This window comes from Colius striatus, chromosome 5, assembly GCF_028858725.1.
Source record: "Colius striatus isolate bColStr4 chromosome 5, bColStr4.1.hap1, whole genome shotgun sequence".
Classification (NCBI taxonomy): Eukaryota; Metazoa; Chordata; class Aves; order Coliiformes; family Coliidae; genus Colius; species Colius striatus.
Genome location: NC_084763.1, coordinates 56,119,502 through 56,138,713, shown reverse-complemented (window position 1 = coordinate 56,138,713; position 19,212 = coordinate 56,119,502). Strand labels below are relative to the sequence as shown.

The following is a 19,212-nucleotide window of genomic DNA, read 5'->3' as shown; positions in this document are numbered from 1 at the left end:
AGAGAAACTCACAATCAAAGGAAGCTGATGATGCTTTCAGGTTAGTCAGATGCTTGTTTATGTTGATATTAGTTTGAAGCTTCTGTTTCAAGGAAAACTGATCACTGTAGCTCAAATTTTAACATTCTTAGGCGCTGCATAGTCTTGTTATGACCAGTCAGTGAAATCTGCCAAAGAGCTACTCACTGTCTGATTACTTTCTGTAAAGACTAGTGATTCCAAATTCAGGCTTTTCTGTGATAAGGACAACTGTTAGTCAGAATTCTTGTTATTATTTTAGCCCTACTTGGACAAATAGTTATAGACAAGAAAAGGAACTGACTTGCACTCATCTGCTACAACAGATGTGTGTGACAAACACAGCTGTCAGCCCTGAAGTTACCTATGAAAAAAATGCTGAGGTCTGAAGCAATTCAGGTGGAGATGAGCTACTTCCCTTTCTATAAATCTAATCAATAAAACATGTTCAAAGCATTACAAGGATATCTAAAGGCTGCCACTGAAGACTGCCAATTTTCAGGTTATACACTTAAAGGATAATTTTCCCAGCACTAACCTACTGAATAACTGAGAATCCTCTGGAGTTTAATGACATTTAATGAGACACGTTTCAATTTCAGCTTCAAGTATAACACTAAAGGAAGCAAAATAAAAAGAAAAGCTGTACAGATGACCAGCACACTCCCTGAAGTAATCAGACAAATGTCAGCAAGCAAGACTAACTGCTTTAATAGAGTGCATTCTGAAGTGAATTCAGACACTGCCTGGGCAAAATCTTTAGTAGTGGTCTTGAAATTCACTCTCCACTTTATGAAGCAGAAACTATGTACCACCATTAAAAAAGCCAACCCAATCTGTACAGAAAGACAGATTGTTGAACTATGTGTTTCACCATCCATCCTTGCCTATTTATAAACTTAAGTCATCAAACATGAACCTGATTTTGCAATTGATTATATACATACACGAGTGCCCTTACCAGCAGCCTCAGTGGCTTCTGCACAGCTTCTATAACTGTATGGATTCATTCCCAGCATCAGCTGTGTCCTACAGCAGAGGCCTAAGGTGGGATTCAGCTTAAATGCATAAACTTAGATATAGTCAAGACATTCAAAAGTGAGGTAGGCAGCTCAGCCTTTGGGCAGATCTAGGGAGAAGGCTCATTTGCCATCACACAGGCCTCCTGAGCTGCCTTATTCTATCTGCTTGGCTTCCAGCAGCTGTCCCAGGAATGCAGGGTGTCTTGCAGATGCAATATCATATTTGCAAACCCTGTCTTGGGGTTCCCAACAATGTCTTAAAGAACACTAGATGTCTGCAGGCAGTAAAATAACAAAACCACCATCCCCAGGGTACAGAAGTCTAGAATATGCTTTGAAGACCTGTCAACAGCCCACCTCAACCTCATCAATTAGACTGGGAGTTTACTCCTGGGCTCGATTCGCTTGCTTGACACTAGGGCAAGCTGGTGCCATTTAAGTGTAACAGGGTATCCAAGATATGGGGCAGACAGGTAAGACACAGACCTTTCAAACATCCACATCCTCCTCTCCAAGCAGCTGAAGGCCAAGCAGGACACCAGGACCTTAAAAAGCAGCTGAGGTGAATCTAGCTTCCATGGAGATGGTTATGTTTAGGAACCTTAATCTGCCTGAATTCCCCCCAAACTGGTAATTCCTCTTTACAGTAATTTTATGACAAAGTAGAGAATTTGAAGAAATCTGTCTCTTTGGAATAGTTCTGTATTTGCTGAAAGCACCCTTAAACCCTACACTGTCCCCCAGACATTGTAATTTAGCATTCAATACAACCTGAGGTTGTTTTGAGTTGTAAGGAGAGACAAGGTGTTTCTTTAATCGAACAAGCTGAGTCTGCTAAGCATAAAGGGAAAGAAGACAGCTTCTAAATCAAATGCAGGGAAGAAAAGAAACTTTAGAGCCCTCAAATGACAGCTTCTTGACGGATGTGACATTATTCAGTTTGAATGTATACTGTTCAGATAAGCTTAAAAATGGAAAACGATGACAAGAGAACCAAAAGATAAGTCACTAAGTAGAAAACAGTCAATCAGTTTCTTTTGGAGAGTTTAGTAAGCCTCAACCTTTTTAATATATGGACACTTTTCCATATTAGTGTGCTTAATTAACCTTTCAGGCTTACTGTAAGGAAGCACAACATCTCAAATTTGGCTTGAAGGTAAAAGGAAACAAGCTTTTGACACTGCTCTGTCTCTATGGAAAGTCAGAACAGTGGTAACTGTGAAAGACTTCCACCTAGGCTCCTACTCATTTTCCATTTTTAGGGCATTCTTTAGGAAGAGACCTAAAAATGTTTCTTATCTGAACTTCAGCATACTAAAAGATCTTTTTCAGGCAAAGAAAGAAAGATTCTTGAGGACAATTTACTCCTTTACTGAAGACAGGGAAGCGCCATTCATTCTTATCCCCCAAGAAAGATGGCAAAGAAAACCCCCCACACACACTTTTCCTACTCAAATAACTACCCTGGGATTCACTTTTGAAAACACCAGTGTTATTTCACAAAGTTCTTCTCAGCACAAGGCCAAAGTTATAACCCAGCTCTTTCCAAATACAAGCTGTTAAATACTAAGAGAAGGCAAAAGGGAGTTAACTGGGGGAATCACCACATGACAAATACCAGGTTTAAAAAGATGTTGAATCTAGGATATAACTACCATCCCCTGAAGGCTCTGACATATCAGATATGAGTGTTTGTTGATGGTAAAGTCATGCATTTTCTACAGTATAACAGAATATGGCTACATATTGGAATGGATTTTAAGCTAATGAAGGAAAAATCTGATTATTGGCACATAATTTTACATAGTGTTGGTACCAAACTAGTTGGTGTAGGCACAAGTAAACAGAACTATGCAGAGGTAGAGAAGAAAAGCAAGTCAGGAACAAACACTCCAAAAGTAATGACAAAAATAAATCAAGAAACAATTAAAAAGCAATAAACAAAACCCCAAATGATCCTCCCCACAAGTAAATCATAAAGGATCACAGTTTAAAGAGCACATGCAAAAGCAGACAAATCACCTCCAGACCTCTTACATAAAAAGCTCAACGTTGGAATTGGCAGATTTGTTAAGGTTTGGTTGGTCCACACAGAAAGCCAAAGAATCTGTTTTCTGCACATGAAGAACTCACTGCATAAGCTGTGTGTTTAGGGTAAAATAAAGCAATGAAAACCACCCATGTAGTATCAAGCTTCTAAGCCAAATCAATGCCACAAGCAAATCCTGCTTAACTAAGGTTTCCTATGCCAGTACCCACTCACCCCTGGTTAAAATCAGGCAGATAACATGGTTATAGAGAATTTAGCAATACCATCTTTCTCATGAACAGCGCTTCTCTGGGTAAGAAAAGCTCAACTCTCGTATTCCATCTACTCACATGAAAAATTGGGAACCATTGGTATGTTTCCCTCGGTTTGCCATTGACAAAAGGAACGCTCTGTCATGTTTGAGAATAAAGTTTTCATCTGTTTGAAGAAAAAACATGTTTGTCAGATTGGGTTTTTCCCCCCTCCCCCGACAACGCAAGTCGAGTTTTCTTAGTAACTTATGGATGCTACAAGGAGAAATGCTGCTGCTGCTGCTGAGGAAACATCAACAGGTTGGAAACAACACAAAGCAAGTTGAAACGAGCCTCTCAAAAGTTACAGTAGAAGGCAGCTGAGACAGAAAGCATTCTTTCTGAAGGAAAGGTTCAGGAACAGTGCAAACGTTTCTAATGAAGACATTACAAAGTCATCCTGAGGGTCTTTGATAGACATTAGATTAGACATTACAAAACTTGAATTTAAACCCAGCATTGTCTGAAGGAGAACAACCATACAGACATCCTAAACCAGGACTTCACATCAATGATCCTGCTATTTACACAGCACACACCTCAGGTGGAAAGCTCTGGAGAAAAAGCCATTTCCCTGGTATGGCCCATTAAAAGATAAGCCACCTATCCATTCAGAACTGGAAATCTCAAAACACACAAGGGGAAAAAAAACCCCTCTAGATACCTGAATGAGAAACTGAAGACCAAACTCCCCTCCTGCAACCTGAGTATGAAATCAATCAACACTAAACTAAACATGCATTTTTTAATGCAGTGAATTGAGGAGGACTTGTGGTTGTACAGCATAATCTAAAACCAGATCCTCCAACATCTGCCCTTCTGGTTTCTTCACTAAGGGCAAATCATGCCTGACAAATCTGGTGGCCTTCTACAAGGTGGTTACAAGGCTGGTGGTCAAGGGGAGAGAGACTGATGTCATCTACCTGGCCTCGTGGCAAGGCATTTGACACTGTCCCACGTGACATCCTTGTCTCTAAACTGGAGACATGGATTCACCAGATGGATCACTCAGTGGATGAAGAATTGGCTGGATGGTTGTAGTTACTGGCTCCTTGTCAACGTGGGAAGGAGTGATGGTGTTCCTCAGAGCTCAGTGTTGGGATCACTGCTGTTTTAACATCTTTGTCAGCAACATGGACAGGGGGCTTGGGTGCACCTCCAGCAAGCTGTGCGGTGCATGTGACACGTTGGGAAGAGATGCCATCCAAAGGGACCTTGATAAGCTTGAGGTGAAACACCATGAAGTTCAATGAGGCCAAGTGCAAGGTCCTGCATGTGGGCTGGGGCAATCCCAAGCACAAATACAGGCTGGGCAATGAGTGGATGGAGGGCACCCCTGCACGGGAGGACTTGGGGATGGATGAAAAACCAAGTATGAGCCAGCAATGTGCACTTGCAGAAAGCCAACTGTATCTTGGACTGCATCAAAAGCAGCATGGCCAACAGGTCATGGGAGAAGATACTGCTCCTCTACTCTGCTCTCGTGAGAGCCTGCCTGCAGTGCTGTGTTCAGCTCTCAGGCCCCCAACATCAGAGGGACGTGGACCTGTTGAAGCAATCCAGAGGAGGGCTGTGGAGATTATCAGAGCGCTGGAGCAGCTCTCCTATGAAGACAGGTTGACAGAATTGAGGTTGTTTAGCCTGGAGATGAGAAGGCTCTGAGAAGACCTTATAGCAGCCTCCCAGTACTTAGAGACCTACAAGTAAGCTCGGGAGGGACTTTTTACAAGGACACGTAGTGAGGGGACAAAAGGTAATGGCTTTAAACTGACAGAGGGGAGACTGAGATGAGATGTTGAGAAGTTGTTTCCTGTGAGGGTGGTGAGGCCTTGGCACAGGTTGCCCAGAGATTGTGGCTGCCTCATCCCTGGGAGTGTACAAGGGCAGGATGAATGGGGCTCGGAGCAACCTGGGCTGGTGGAAGGTGTCCCTGCCCATGGCTGGGGGGTTGGAACAAGATGAGCTTTAAGACCCCTTCTAACTCAAATTATTCTAGGATTCTAGGATTCTGAAGTTTGTTTTCAAAGCTAAAAAATAGTTATTTGAGTGTATAAAGCCATTAACTTTAAGACAACATATCAAACCATAATGTTGTATGTTTGCCACTCGCTGCCTTTAGAGACAAACCTTATTAAATTCAGAGCAAATGGATGTATTCAAGTTCTTTCAGATTAAAGATTGCAATGCTCCAACACCAATCTATGTATCCATTTAAGACAAACTTAATGGCATGCACTTAACCACACAGAGCTACCTGCAGAACATACAGAACCAGGGGCCGTTACATAAATATGTACAGTGCCTTATTAGCCCTTGAATACCACAATAACTGCATGGCTTTTGGCAAGAAAGAATTGTATGTCTTTAATCAAATACTCTATAAAACTCACCATTTTCCTTTCAACAGGTTTTAAAGTAGGAGGTAAATGCACATGTATTTAGAGAAGTTATTTCACTTGCAAAGAATTTGTGGCATATAAACAAAGTAAAACACTTCTAGAAACAAACACTAAGCATACAAACCTTGAAGAGGGAAGGGGAGGAAAGGGACATTAACAAAAGAAGAAATAACTGTTTAGATCTGGAAATGATGGCAGTATTTTCTCAGAATAAGTCATTAACCCTCAGAAAGGTTAGACACAGAACTCTTCATTTCTCCGAGCAACACAGATATCCATCTACAAACGGACGTACCAGTTGTCTATATATTTACTAGGGAGGGTACAAGGGAACAGAGTTTGAATGTGTGTTACTGAGCTTTTGTCTCTTACCTTTTCATTTTGCAAAAGACCACATTCTCTATAAACAAAAGAATATGTTGACAGTTTTAGGCAGGAAGATAGGAGTTTATTCATGAATAAAGTTGCCTAACCTCCATGCTGAAAGTCACGTTTAACCGATAACGTTAGCCTTAATTAATTCTCAGTTAAAGTTTAATATTAAAGTAATTATCTGAAAGTCATGCATATAAAAAGAATTACCATGCAACATTAGTTTCATGCAAAAGGTGATCTATAAGTAGACCTGTTTGCATTAAATAACTTGGTAATCAGGACTGGTTTATCTCAGAACTGAATAAAGAATCCACAAAGACATGTTTCCTCTTACCTTTAAAATAGCCACCATAAATAGATTCACCTCCTTTTCCATTACCTACATGTTAAAAACAGCATTAATTACCCCTTTTGTTTCCTTTATGAAACAAGCTATACAGAACATTTCACCAGTGTATAACAAACCAGAGTACTCCAGCCAGTTACTAGCACCTGAAAGTATAAGCTCCTTAATTAAAAGTCATAGCTGCACCTAATCCTGTTGATACTCAAAACACTGAGAATGGAGACTGCCTTAGTGCCCTTGAACACTAGATAGTCTGAAGCAGGGCTCCCAAGGCTAATCCTCACTGGCATTTGCTTAAACAGCAGTAGACAGCAAAACAACAGCCAATCTAAAACCAAGACAACAGTAGGAATGACCAAGAATATTGGTCAAGGGGTAATATTGACAAGGGGTAATGGGATGAAGCTGGAACACAAAAAGTTCCATTTCTATAGAAGGAGAAAGTATTTTACTGTGAGAAACTATTTTACTGGGTTTTTTGCTGGCCCAGGCTGCCCACAGGGGGTGTGGAGGCTCCTTCCTTGGAGGTCTTCAAGACCTACCTGCACGTGTTCCTATGTGACCTGATCTAGGTTGACCTATTTCTGCAGGGGGGTTGGACTGGATGATCTCTAAAGGTCCCTTCCAACCCCTATCATCCTGTGATTCTATGATTATTTTTAACTCCAAACAGTTACATCCCTGTATCAGTAGAGCACTGCTGGTGTTGCCTCTATTGCAGACAAAAGTAGAAAGCAGTTAATGCCACTGTTTGGATTTGATTTGCTTTAACATGACAGGCATTCTCACTCCCGTGAGGGTGGGTTTCTTCTTCTTTCAGACTTTTTTTCTAACAAGTATTTACTCAGCTGAAACATGTTAGAACTTCAAAAAAATTAACAAAGTAATGGCTGATCTCTACTTGCACAGCAAATGGAATACTCTTATGGCATTGTTAAGACTTCCATGGCATTTGCTAAAGTTGCATGACAACCACATAAGTTACAACATTCCTGTTCCATTTCCAAAGTGGATTTTACCTTCGCTGAAGTCCCCACCCTGAATCATGAAGTTTTTAACCACACGATGGAAGGTGGTGCCTTTGTAACACAGCTTCTTTCCAGTTGTTTTGCCAATTCCTTTTTCACCTGCAAGAAGGTTAAAGACAAAAGAATCTACAGATTGGCACTCAATAAATTCCAAGGGTTTCACTTCCATGGTGCTAATGGTTATAAGACATCAGAATAGCACAACTCTAAGTGATAACAGTCTTACCTGTTGCCCTTTCACTGCCTGTTAATAGAGTAAGGCACCTCTTTTAAGGAGATTTTCAAGTGACAATTAGGTTTCTTCTCAAAAAAATTCCTCCCCTCAGCAGAAGGGTGTTTACTACAAACCCACCAGGGACAATTTGTAAGAACACAAGAGTTTCTGATAATGATGGCTTCACTATTTTCTGTGGTTATAGCTTCACTGCTCCATTAGTCAAAGCTTACATTGGGGTCCTTTTCAAACCACTGGATGTGCCAGGACAAAAATCAGAGCTCAGAACAGTTTCAGTGTGATGCACTCTTGGCAAAGTGGAGTTGAGCTACTCCAAGTACAAGTCATATCTTCATAATCCACGGAGAGTGACAGGCCAATTTGCTCAGCACCCACCCTCACCAACTCTGTATGAAACTTGCTTTCATTTCTGAACGCACTGACAGATCAGGGGAGCAGAGTTGTGCATACAACCACCACTGCAGGACAAACTGAAGGAAGCATATAGTTAGTTTATCATCAACCAGCAGTGCCAGGTCTCTCTCCTGGAGCTTCTCTATAGCTGGTCACTCCCAGCCTGTCCTGGTGCAAGGGGTTGTTCCTCCCCAGGTGCAGAACTCTGCACTTGCCCTTGTTGAACCTCATGAGGTTCACCACATTTATCCAAGGTCATCCAAAGTTCTTTATTACAGAGACTGGCATGCCTCCATTCCCCTCCAAACATGCTCCTCTTTGCTACAGCACTGGAAACTCCACATCAGTCAATATCAAGGATATCTGCCTGAATTTCTGGTCATGTTTCAGCATGTCCCTCAGGCTATGGATAATCCCCTTACAGAATGGCTGCACTTGACCATGTAATTGAGCTGATACATTAAGGCAAGAGGTGACTTTTACATCATGGCCAGAAGTTGTAGTCTGGATTTTCTGCTCTCCTTAACAGTCTCACCAAGACAGCATAGTCCCATCGTAATAAATGCTAATGCCTGTGATGTTCCCTTCCTTTCATGCACAATACAACTGTGGGCAAAATCACAACTCAGCTACACACTTCAGACAACACACTTGAGTTGCTGGCTAAATGGCAGAGGGATAACTTCCTGCATTATGTCACTCTGATTTTTCAGACCTATCCTTGGACTCCCAGTCAGGCAACAGAAAGAGACCAGTTGTTCCACTGATTAGACCTGAAGCTCCCTACACTCACATGTTTCTCCACAACAGTCAGTACAAAGCCTGGGGGCTAGGCTTCTTCTGTTTATGGCCAAATCCTAGCCTTGTTCTTTTTGCCCTAAATATGCCTGAGTTTTGTCTAAGGAAAAAAATGTCTTTGATCCCAATCTATTTGCATCCTTCCTGCTTAAGCAGCTCTTTCCATCTTCTGCAATCACTTGGCAAGGGGATGGTGGATAAGAATCCATCTAGTGATTAAGACAGATTGATCCATTAGCAGGGGAAGACATAACAGAAGGTCCTTCCTGAAAGTGCTCTTCTCTCCCTTTGGCCAACTCAAATTGAGATATTTTGAACCAGGGGCCCAATAGTGGTCTCAGTTGGAGATTCTCAAAAAGGAAGCTCCTGACAATGTGCCAAAGAGCAGATGGGCCTCGTGCTTATTCAAGAGGTGGACTGACTGAAGGACCTGAAAGTGCCAGTTTGCAAGACCAGATGTTTTAGTTTAAATGCAAGGAGCCTCTGTCAGGGCAGACAGCATTCTTTCACAGCAGCCAGGTCTATTTCTGTCAACAATTTCAGACTGCAGGAAGGCAGCCAGAATTACCCTGTCCTTCTCCATCTGTTTCTGACAAAAACATCCTGGCTTGCCTCACAGATACTATGGAGGGAGCAGCAGGCCTGATGATGGGCATGGCATTTCTAACACTGTCCTCTAGTCTTTCTCTCAGGGTATATCACCTCACCTTGAGACAAGTGAAACCGCACTGCACAATGCCACACTGGAAGTACACTGCCTGATTCAAGTTGTTACAAGGACCATAAGAGCCTAAGCAAGGAGATATGGTGCCAGCTCTGCAGCTGTGATGCCTTTACCAGCAACAATGGAGGTGAGTACCCATACACATCTAAGGAAAAAGAACATGCTGGACTGGCCTAGCATGCAGAACCCTGAATCTACATGATACTTAAGTGCACAACCTTCACAATCTGCTGCTAAGATATTGCATTATGCGTGGTCCAGAATGGGATAGCATCCCTCCTCTATTATACAGCTATGTATCTCCTTAGATAACCATGCACCTTATCTGGCTATAAGAAGATGCCAGCACCAGAAAATGATGCTGTACTGAATAAACCTTCAGTGGTTCAAAGCATGCTTGCAAAGACCAAACGAGAAGGATAAAAGATACACCTGACAAGAACTCACACTTTTATGTTGACTGAAGTTCTACCTCTGAGAAGTGGCAGGAGTCAGGGGAGCCCAGCTTCTGGAAAGAAGTGACTTATCTGGTCTCTGAAGGTGACAGAGCATCTCACAAATCTAAAAACTTAAAGCAGCTCTTCACATCTCAGTTCTGGTTGCTAGAGGTCAACACAACCTTATCAGTGCACCTTCAGTGCAACAATTCTGTGATGGGAGATGAAGACAAGCTTTGTAGGTCCTCTAACACAAGTAACCCAACTGGAATGCTTCATCAGTCCATGGGAACAGAGGGAAAGTATGTAACAGAAAACTGCTGGATGTTACTGTGAAGAGTGTGGACAACCCTAAGCCTGGCCTGCTGCTCCTGTTCAACAGTTCTAAGCTGTGCTACCACATATTCTGGATTTGAGCTCTTTAGGAAGTTAATGCATGAGGATATCAACAAAACTATTCCACGTAATCAGTTAGCTAAAAGCTGTTCACTAAAGCCAGATGTGAAAACACTGCCTGGACAGTCATGCTGGAAAAGGAAAGAGTCATCACTATACTGTGCATTAAGAGTCATCACTATACTGTACATTAATACTTAACATCCCTCCTGGTAAATCCTCAGGAATTGCTTGCCTTGATCCCATTTGCGTAACTTGATCAATCACTCCACCACAGTCCCAGCTTTGTCAATCATTTCCACTTACAGGAGCTCCACATTAGGGAGGAAAACCCCTAAGTTTTTATTCCATGAGCTCAGTTTCACCTTCTGTAATCATGTATTACCTCCACTACTCAATCACAGGGATAGAATCCTACACCCATTCCTGCTGTGCTGCTTTCAAACGCTCCTCAGTGCTAACAAGTCTCAGCCTTGTTTCCACAAGGAGAAAAGGGATCAGCATTATTCTTATGCATGTGTTTTACAGCTGCACAAACAAACAGTACTTACAAGAAACATTACCATTCTTTAATGTAAGCATGTTACTTACCTGAGCACAAGCAAAGGAAGTTTTTGCAAGTCTTCGGACATATGTCTGAGAAGAGCTGAAACATGATTCGACCAACTAGAAGACAGAACAATAATTGATAGTTTTGTAACTCTTTATTATAAGAAAACCTGCATAGAAATAAATCTGCATGTTTTGAAAAGAGAACTTTCTGTGACTAAGTTGTTTTCTTATCCTGTTTAATAAAATCTCTCATATATGCACATAAAAACAAGTGGCAGCAAAGGACAATACCATAATTACATACAAAAAAGAAGATAAAGTACTATAATCATAACTTCTGTGTTGAAAATCCTAAGCATTCCATTTTGATTTGAACCTGGAAAGCCAAACTGAGTTACTGAACTAGTTTACCCTATCAATTCATTTCAGTTTTGAAATGATTTGACAAAAATACAGAGCTGGGGCAATTTTTATTCCCTCCCCTCCCCCAAGAACCATGTTTCTATAAATACATTAATAATGCCATTTCCACGGTTTTACCTGTGATTAGGGCTTCAAGACCCATCTGGACATGTCCCTATGCAACCTGATCTAGGTGAACCTGCTTTTGCAGGGGGGTTGGACTGGATGATCTCTAAAGGTCCCTTCCAACCCCTACCATTCTGTGATTCTATGATCATTACCTAACAACTGACTGACTTCCATACTGTGTTAAGGATTCCAGACACATTGCCACTCTTGGCCTGAAATCCTGATATTTGAATAAAATACTACTTAAAATAGATGAACCAAATCTGCAAGATGAGGGGTGGGTAGAACAATACTAGCAATTTCAGGACTAATGCTCCACTTCTATGAAGCAAATACCACTTTCCCTCTATGCCAAGTGAGCAGAATAGTTCTCACTCTCACTACAGCTGCTCCCATGCTATTAGTAGTAGTTACTTCATGTACCTTGGAAAACTATCACACTAGTGATGAGGAGTGGCTTAACAGAAAAACGCTTTTAGAACTGATTCACATTTTCTATTGTGTTTTCCAAGACAGTGGCTTGTATATCACTAAAGAATGAAAGCCCCCCCAAAATGCCTAAATATATACAATTAGCAAAGCAAAAATAAAGTCTTTATAGGTTGTGAAACAAGCTATAAAAGCCACTTTGTTGGCCAGCCTTGCACGACCAGTGATGAACTGTCAATGAGCACTCCCCTCTAGTGGTGTACACTGGTAAGGCTTTAAAGGGAACTAAAAGGAAACTTACAGGACTTCTATTTCCCTTCCCTTAAAGGGAAAAAAAAAGAGAGAGATTGAAGTTCAAAATGTATTTTATTCAGTCCTTCACCATCAAGAACAACCCAGAGAGGCTGCCAAGAAATCATGTTCAATGTTAAGTTTTGGTCCAAACATTTGCAACTGTCAACAAGGTGAATTGCTGATTCAAAAAGAGGAGAGAGAAAGTCACTTCCAGACTGCCTGTATTTTGGTGCTTTTACCTAAAAATCCATGGTGCCTTCAGTTGCTGAAATGTCTGCATTACAGTAACTGCAGTGGGAATGTTCTCTGAGTGTTTGGAAGGAAAATCAACAGAAAATGGGTAGGGTCAAGAAGAAGGAAGTAGGAAATGTACCGAGGTGACAGCTACCAAATAACTCATAGGTGTGACTGTCTCTGGCCTCCAGAAGGGACTCAGGCATAAATTGCAGAAGCCTAGTTGCAAGTCCCTGTCCTACATATCAACCCCACCACATTTAGCAGCTTTAGCAGCAGACACCGTCACTTCTGTTTTCCAGTGGGAGATTGTCATCTGAGGTTCTTGAAGATGGCAAGATCAGAATGTGGGAAAAGATGTTCACAACTAAAGTATCAGGATTTCAACACTGTGTGACAGAGCAGTGGCACAGGCTGCCCACAGAGGTTGTGGAGGCTCCCTCCTTGGAGGTCTTCAAGACCCACCTGGACATGTTCCTATGCAACCTGATCCAGGTGAACCTGCTTCTGCAGGGGGGTTGGACTGGATGATCTCTAAAGGTCCCTTCAAATCCCTACCATTCTATCATCTTGCACTAGTGCTTTGTCAATAGTTTCTCATGCCTTTCAGCTCCTACAAACTGTAACACAAATATCCAACATCAAAAACCTATAGATCCAGTCTAAAAGGATGATTCCCCTCCATCTAACCTAAAGTACTGCTTACCTAGTGTATATACACACACACACATATACACACTGCAATATAAAATGTTCTTGTAAGACACAGGCCACATACTGTGTGCCCATCTGCTGGGTTACTGTTTGTATTTTACCTAAACTGCATGAATACCATAATCACTCAAAGGTTGTATTTTCCACTCACAGCCAATTAAACGTGCCAGAAGAAAATCAAACACATTTTCACACCCTGCTCAAACACATACATATGAAATAACAACTGATAATCAAGTGAAATCTGCACAATTCAAGAAAGCAGAAGGCACAAACACCAGACACAATCCCACTTCTGAACTCTGTTTTCAAATTGAGAGAGAAAAGCTTTTTTGGTTGTTTTTGATCCCCTGATTAATTTACCAGTTGAGAAAGAACTCAAATTAAGCTGTAAAAAGAGTAGGAATGTCCATGCTATACTGTAACAAGGGCTCCTAGCAAAGTTTACTAAAATGACCCTTCATTTCAAATGTTTATCCACTGATTTCCTTCAGCTTAGCTGCTTCACTTTGCAGAAACAACCTCAGAAGCCAAACACATACTGCTTAAACCTATTTTTCCATGCAAGACAAACTGTTTTGCTAAGTTATGTTATGTTTAGACCATATGAAGTGTCAATTTTAGGTAGACACCCCCAAACTAAACCTAGTTATTCAAAATAAAGTATTTTGGGCTTGTCTTTTCCCCCAGTTTCTTGAAGTAAGAAGCTACTGCAGCACCTTCCCCAGTAAAAATGCTGCTGAAGAAGAAAGGAGGGATTGTAACCTTTAAGAGTGATGCACATCCCTTGCAGACCACGACATCTGCCAGAGACCCAAAGGCTTAGCTAGATGGGCATACAAGTTTACATCCAACACAGTCATTTTAGTGAGCTGTTCATTTGATTAATGTCCTTTTCCTTCAATTTGGGAGCATTAAATCATCTACATTTTAAAAGACTGCTTTAAATTAGAAACGTGGCTACAGAAAAATGAAAGCTTACTGTGGAAAAAGAACTGATTTCATTGAAAACAGTTAAAACAAAAGCTGTCCCAGCTCCCCTGTCCCTGAAAACTGAAATAGTCTTGATACATTAACACTTTGTTACTGCTTCCACATCCTCCCTTACACTGTTTGCAAGGAAAACCTCCATAAACTTATTTCTCCAGCTCTCCACCAAGCCCTGTCCCTCCACAAATACTCCTTGAAGCTTGCCATTCCAATATTCCATGGCAAACATGTTTCAGCACTGCACATAAATTGACTGGCTTCACTTTCACAGAAATATGTGAGAGATTACATCTTGTCTGCTCATAGTAGTAGAGGCTGCTCAGTTTGGTCTGCCATTTACTAACCCAATTTACTCTAGATCTCAAGTGTCCAAGGTATTTGATTCTGCACTGACAACAGCAATTCCATATGATGAGTGACTTAGAATTGTTATTAAACCAGTGACCCTTAAATTCCTCTGTATCCTACCTCCCTTAGGCCCTGTAAGAGGGGTTCCTCATACATATATATGCCCCTTTGGCTCATGTTGTACCATACTCAGCTGGACAGTCAGTCAGTTCACATCCAGAGTCAAAGTGCTCATCTATTTTCTGCCAATCTACAACTTCTTGCCTTCTAAAGGCTAAAAGTTAAGGGGAACCCAGGTGAGAACAGTTTCAGGAAGGGTAACAAGGACTTCTGTGTTGGAGCTGATTTCACATAAGTTTATAGCAGTTGAAATCCCAAACTACACCAAACTTTAGACAAAAGTGTATAGAAGAAGAGAAGCAATGAAAGGGCAGAGTGACTGATGAAGGAAGGGACATACTACAGGAAGGAAAGAAACTGAAGTGGAGAGAAAAAGGGAGCAAAGGGTCAAAAGAAAAGGATGAGAAGGAAAACTCTTCTGTAAGGCAAAAGAAAGACAAAAAAGAGTGACTATAACATACTTGATGATGGATTAGGCCAGTCAGGGGGGTGAAGAGGGGAAATGTGGGGAGAAAAAAAAATCTTGGATGGCCACACTAACTGCTACAGCAGCAGACTACGTGGGCGATATCCTCATCAGACATCTGTTCAATTACCACAGTACCTGAAAGCCTGCAGCTCCACACAGATTTTGCACCACACAGTAAAGCCAGAATTATTTAAATAAGCATCTGCTGCCATCCCAAAATCCTTGGCATACTGTAAGCAGTTTATTGCTATGTGCACACTATATGCATCCAAATCCATTGGTAGGACCCAAAAGAGAGATGCTGTCTGTGCAAGGATCCAAATAAATGCTTACTCCAGATTTCTTCTCCCTTTGATCTTTAAAGATGATGAACTACAATGTGCATGCCTAAAAAAAAAAGACTTCACAGACAACTTATTAAAAGCCTAAGTTTAGAGTGAAAAAGCCCTGACACACAGCCTACCAAGTTTGCCCTGCTGCAAGAGGCACGTACAAGCAGGCATCATGTTTTAATTTTAGCTACACGATCTTGGAATAAAACATGAAGAGAAAAGCTGTAATAAAGCTTCTGAAAGCAAAACCAAACCTATAATATTCACTCCTGTAGTTTCTAAAGAACTTAGTTAAAGAGAGAAACTGATTCCAACTTTGCAGTGCTCTTCCCTCTCATCACACAGCACCTTGTGCTGCTCCCTCCCATCTCCTCTTTAATTGCTACAGGTATCTTGACAATCATTGCGTGAGCACAGTCTGCAAGGGGAAAGCTGAAGAGTTAGCACCTGCATGGGGGAATGTTTTCAGACTCCAAGCACTGTTAAAAAGGACACAGCTTTGTATTCTGCAGGCAGAGAGATGACTCCAGGCATGTCTTATTCTCTGCATTTGTGGAGAGATGTTAGTTCAGTTTTTCAGCATAGACAGGCTGGAGCTAATGTCTTATTTCTTGGCTAGCAACAAAATGTAGGATTGTTCCTTTTCACAGAATCTTAACAGCTGGAAAGGATCTGGAGAGATCATCTAATCCAACCCCCCTGCCAGAGCAGGGCCACCTAGAGTAGGTCACACAGGAACTCATCCAGCTGGGCTTGGAATGTCTCCAGAGGAGACTCCACAGACCATCTAGGCAGCCCCTTCCAGTGCTCCCTCACCTCAACAGGGAAGAAATTCTTCCTTATGTTTCTTTGTAACCTGTTCTGTTTCAGCTTGTCCCCGTTGCCCCTTGTCCTATCACTGAGAACAGCCTGGCTCCAATCCTCCTGACGCCCACCCTTGATGTAACCATGAATGAGCTGACCCCTCAGTCTCCTCATACAGATGGAGTTATTGCATTCCAGTCAAAGCAGCACAGCATTAAGTTGGAAATGTGCCGGCACTTTGAAAGTTAACATTAATACCTCACTAGTATCAGGAGGAGAGTACACTTCTCAGAGCTAGCACTTCATGTCATCTGGAAGCACTGCTTTATCATTCACACTTGATTCAGCTTTTGAAGGTCATCTTACAGCTAAAAGAGCAACATTCAAGCTTTTTAAATAGAAGCTCAAATCCCGAGATATAGTTGCACAGTGAATTACTAAACAGACACCAGAACAAAGTGCTATAACCAGATTATGCACAAGTCCCCATATCAACATTCTACAAATTGGCATGCTTTCCTGCAAAAATACAAGTCATTAGTCAGGTGCAACAAGAACAGCAGGGTTCTGAATTGGATACACAGCTGTGAGATTCCTGTTTCTTCACAGAGAAAATAGAGACAGATACAGAGGCAAAGCCCCCAGTGTACTCCAGGTAACTAAAGCTCTGCACCAGCAAGAACACTAACGCTGCAATTCCTCTCTGACACCACAATCAGTCATCAAACCCAAGTAGATGTAAGGGAAAACAAGGTAATTCACTCTCTCTCTCGTGATGCACTGCACAAGGCTGAGGAGGGGACAAGGCAGGCAACAAGAGGTGTTATGAAACAGGAGCAGGAAGGTGCACATAAAGAAAGAGAAGAAGAAAACAGTGCAGGGAGAGACTCTTCAAATGAAGAGTCACGGCAAAAACTCCAAAGACTAAAAGCAAACGAGATGAAGAATGAATTGTCTTTGCTATAAATCAATCCCATCACACTACCATCCCTAAACTGGAAACTTGCCTAACCTACAATGTTTTAAGTCATCTGATCCCATAGTAAATCTGAACTTAAAGCAACAGAAAAAAATGCTACAACTCCCTTCACAGGGACATTGTCATGACTTCAGCTAAAGCACTCAGAAAATTACCATTAATTAAAATACCTCGAGTAGGAGCTACAATAGCAACAGATTTATACATATGCCCTATCAGGTCACTGGAGTTCGAGCTGAATCTTTCTTTTGAAGTTGTGGTGAAGTAAAAAGCAAGTCAAAGGGTTTACAGTTACATTTGACTGGAACTTGAAAACGCAGACACATAAGCTCTTACTTCAAAAGGCTTTCACAGAAACACTGGAGCGGAAAATGAAAGTGAAAGCATAATGAAGCCGTCACATTTATTCATTTTTCTGAGACACGAGTAGTAGCAATAGGAAGCACCGAGTACATGTGAAACAGCTCATATGCACCGAGGAATTCACGCTCGAAAAGATGGGGAGGCAAATCCGCACCATCATTTTTACAGTGGGGAAAAGGGAAGAGGGAATCAAGTAGCTGTGGCAGGATTAAAACTCAAGTCTATCACTCACGGGGTATTAAACTTTTATTTTCCTGAACAGAAGTGATGGGATTGATTTTAATTGTTATTTTTTAAAACAAGCCACTCGGTGAAATATTCTCTGCTTCTGTTGTCAATTCTTCATTTGCCTTCAGAAGACTCGCTTTGAGCAGGAGGAGGAAAGATTTGGACCAGATGAACTCCTGAAGCCCCTTCCAGGTTTTAATTACTGCATGATTAAAAGCACTTCTAGGAGTGTCTCTCCATTTTCCTCACAACCTTGCCCCAATTTTCCAGCGTTTATAGAACTGTAAAGGTAAAATACATGGCAGACAGCCCTTCTAATACAGAACGCTCTTCGTCTTCACGAGTGTTACTTAACCCCACTGAACCTCTCTCTCCACCTATGTCCATAAAAATCAATCGCAAGAAAGAATGCACAGCATCCAGCACCCCCGTAAGCATCAAAAGTTACTACAAACTAACCCAAAAACAACACATCAATGACTCGACTCATTGCTAACGGCTCAAGTCAATTTCTAGGGCAAAAAAACCCCGTGGTTAGGAAACAACGGCAAACGCACCACTTGAGCGCAGGTGTCACAGACACGAGCCTTACCTGGCTCCCGGTTGATTTCTATCTCGAAGAAGCACTGGGGCCGGTCCTGCACCCCCATGGCCGCGGGCAGCCCCTCGCCACCTGGACACAAAGAAGAGGCGCCCCGGGGCTGAGCCGCGCACCGCCGCCTCCCGCCCCCCGGCCCCGCTCTAACGCCGCCCTCTCTCCCTCCCCACCCCGGGTAAAACGACACCGCCGCGGCTCCGCCACAAACTCAAGGCGATACCTTCCCCCTCCCCTTCCCCCGCCGCGCCGGAGGGGCCGCGGGTGCGTGAGGGCGGGGGAAATTCACCCCGAAGCGAATCTGTTCCTCTCCCAAGCAGCCGATCTGGGAAGGTTGGGGGAGGGGGGAAAGCCCCGCCAGCGCTGCCCGCCCTGCCCATCCCCTCCGCCGGGCACGGGGCGGCAGCAGCGACCGCAGCCTTACCTGGCAGTCCCGGCGCTTTGTTCCTTCTCCGCGCCGCAGCCCGCCTCCCTCTCAGCCCCCACTACCCGCACCCGCCCCGCCGGGAGGTACGGCCAGCCCCGAGCGCCATTAACCGACGGACTCAATGGCCCGTCCGCCCCGCCCCGGCACGGCGCGTCCCGGTCCCGCCTCTCGGTCCCGCCTCCTTCCCCCCACGCCGCGGCCCGGTCCCACCTCCCCCCACGCCACGTCCCGGTCCCGCCTCCCTCCCCGCCGCGTCCCGGTCCCGCCTCCCTCCCCTCCGCGTCCCGGTCCC

General features: G+C 42.8%; 1 protein-coding gene across 8 annotated transcripts in view; it reads right to left on the bottom strand.

The window, feature by feature from the left end:
• NKTR (natural killer cell triggering receptor) overlaps positions 1-18,973 on the bottom strand; it is a 44,175-nt gene extending 25,202 nt beyond the window's left edge. For 6 of the 8 annotated variants that reach the window (XM_061996485.1, XM_061996488.1, XM_061996487.1 and 3 more), the window contains exons 1-6: positions 18,918-18,973; positions 18,491-18,571; positions 11,103-11,177; positions 7,520-7,627; positions 6,489-6,533; positions 3,420-3,507 (exon numbers count right to left, since the gene is read on the bottom strand). In XM_061996485.1, coding sequence (XP_061852469.1) covers positions 3,420-3,507; positions 6,489-6,533; positions 7,520-7,627; positions 11,103-11,177; positions 18,491-18,548 — 374 coding nt within the window. In that variant the 5' untranslated portion in view covers positions 18,549-18,571; positions 18,918-18,973. Of the gene's footprint in view, positions 1-3,419; positions 3,508-6,151; positions 6,180-6,488; positions 6,534-7,519; positions 7,628-11,102; positions 11,178-18,490; positions 18,572-18,917 lie in introns of those variants that run through there. The other 2 variants (XM_061996492.1, XM_061996493.1) reach the window with 2 other exon arrangements.
• Between the last annotated feature and the right edge of the window lie 239 nt (positions 18,974-19,212).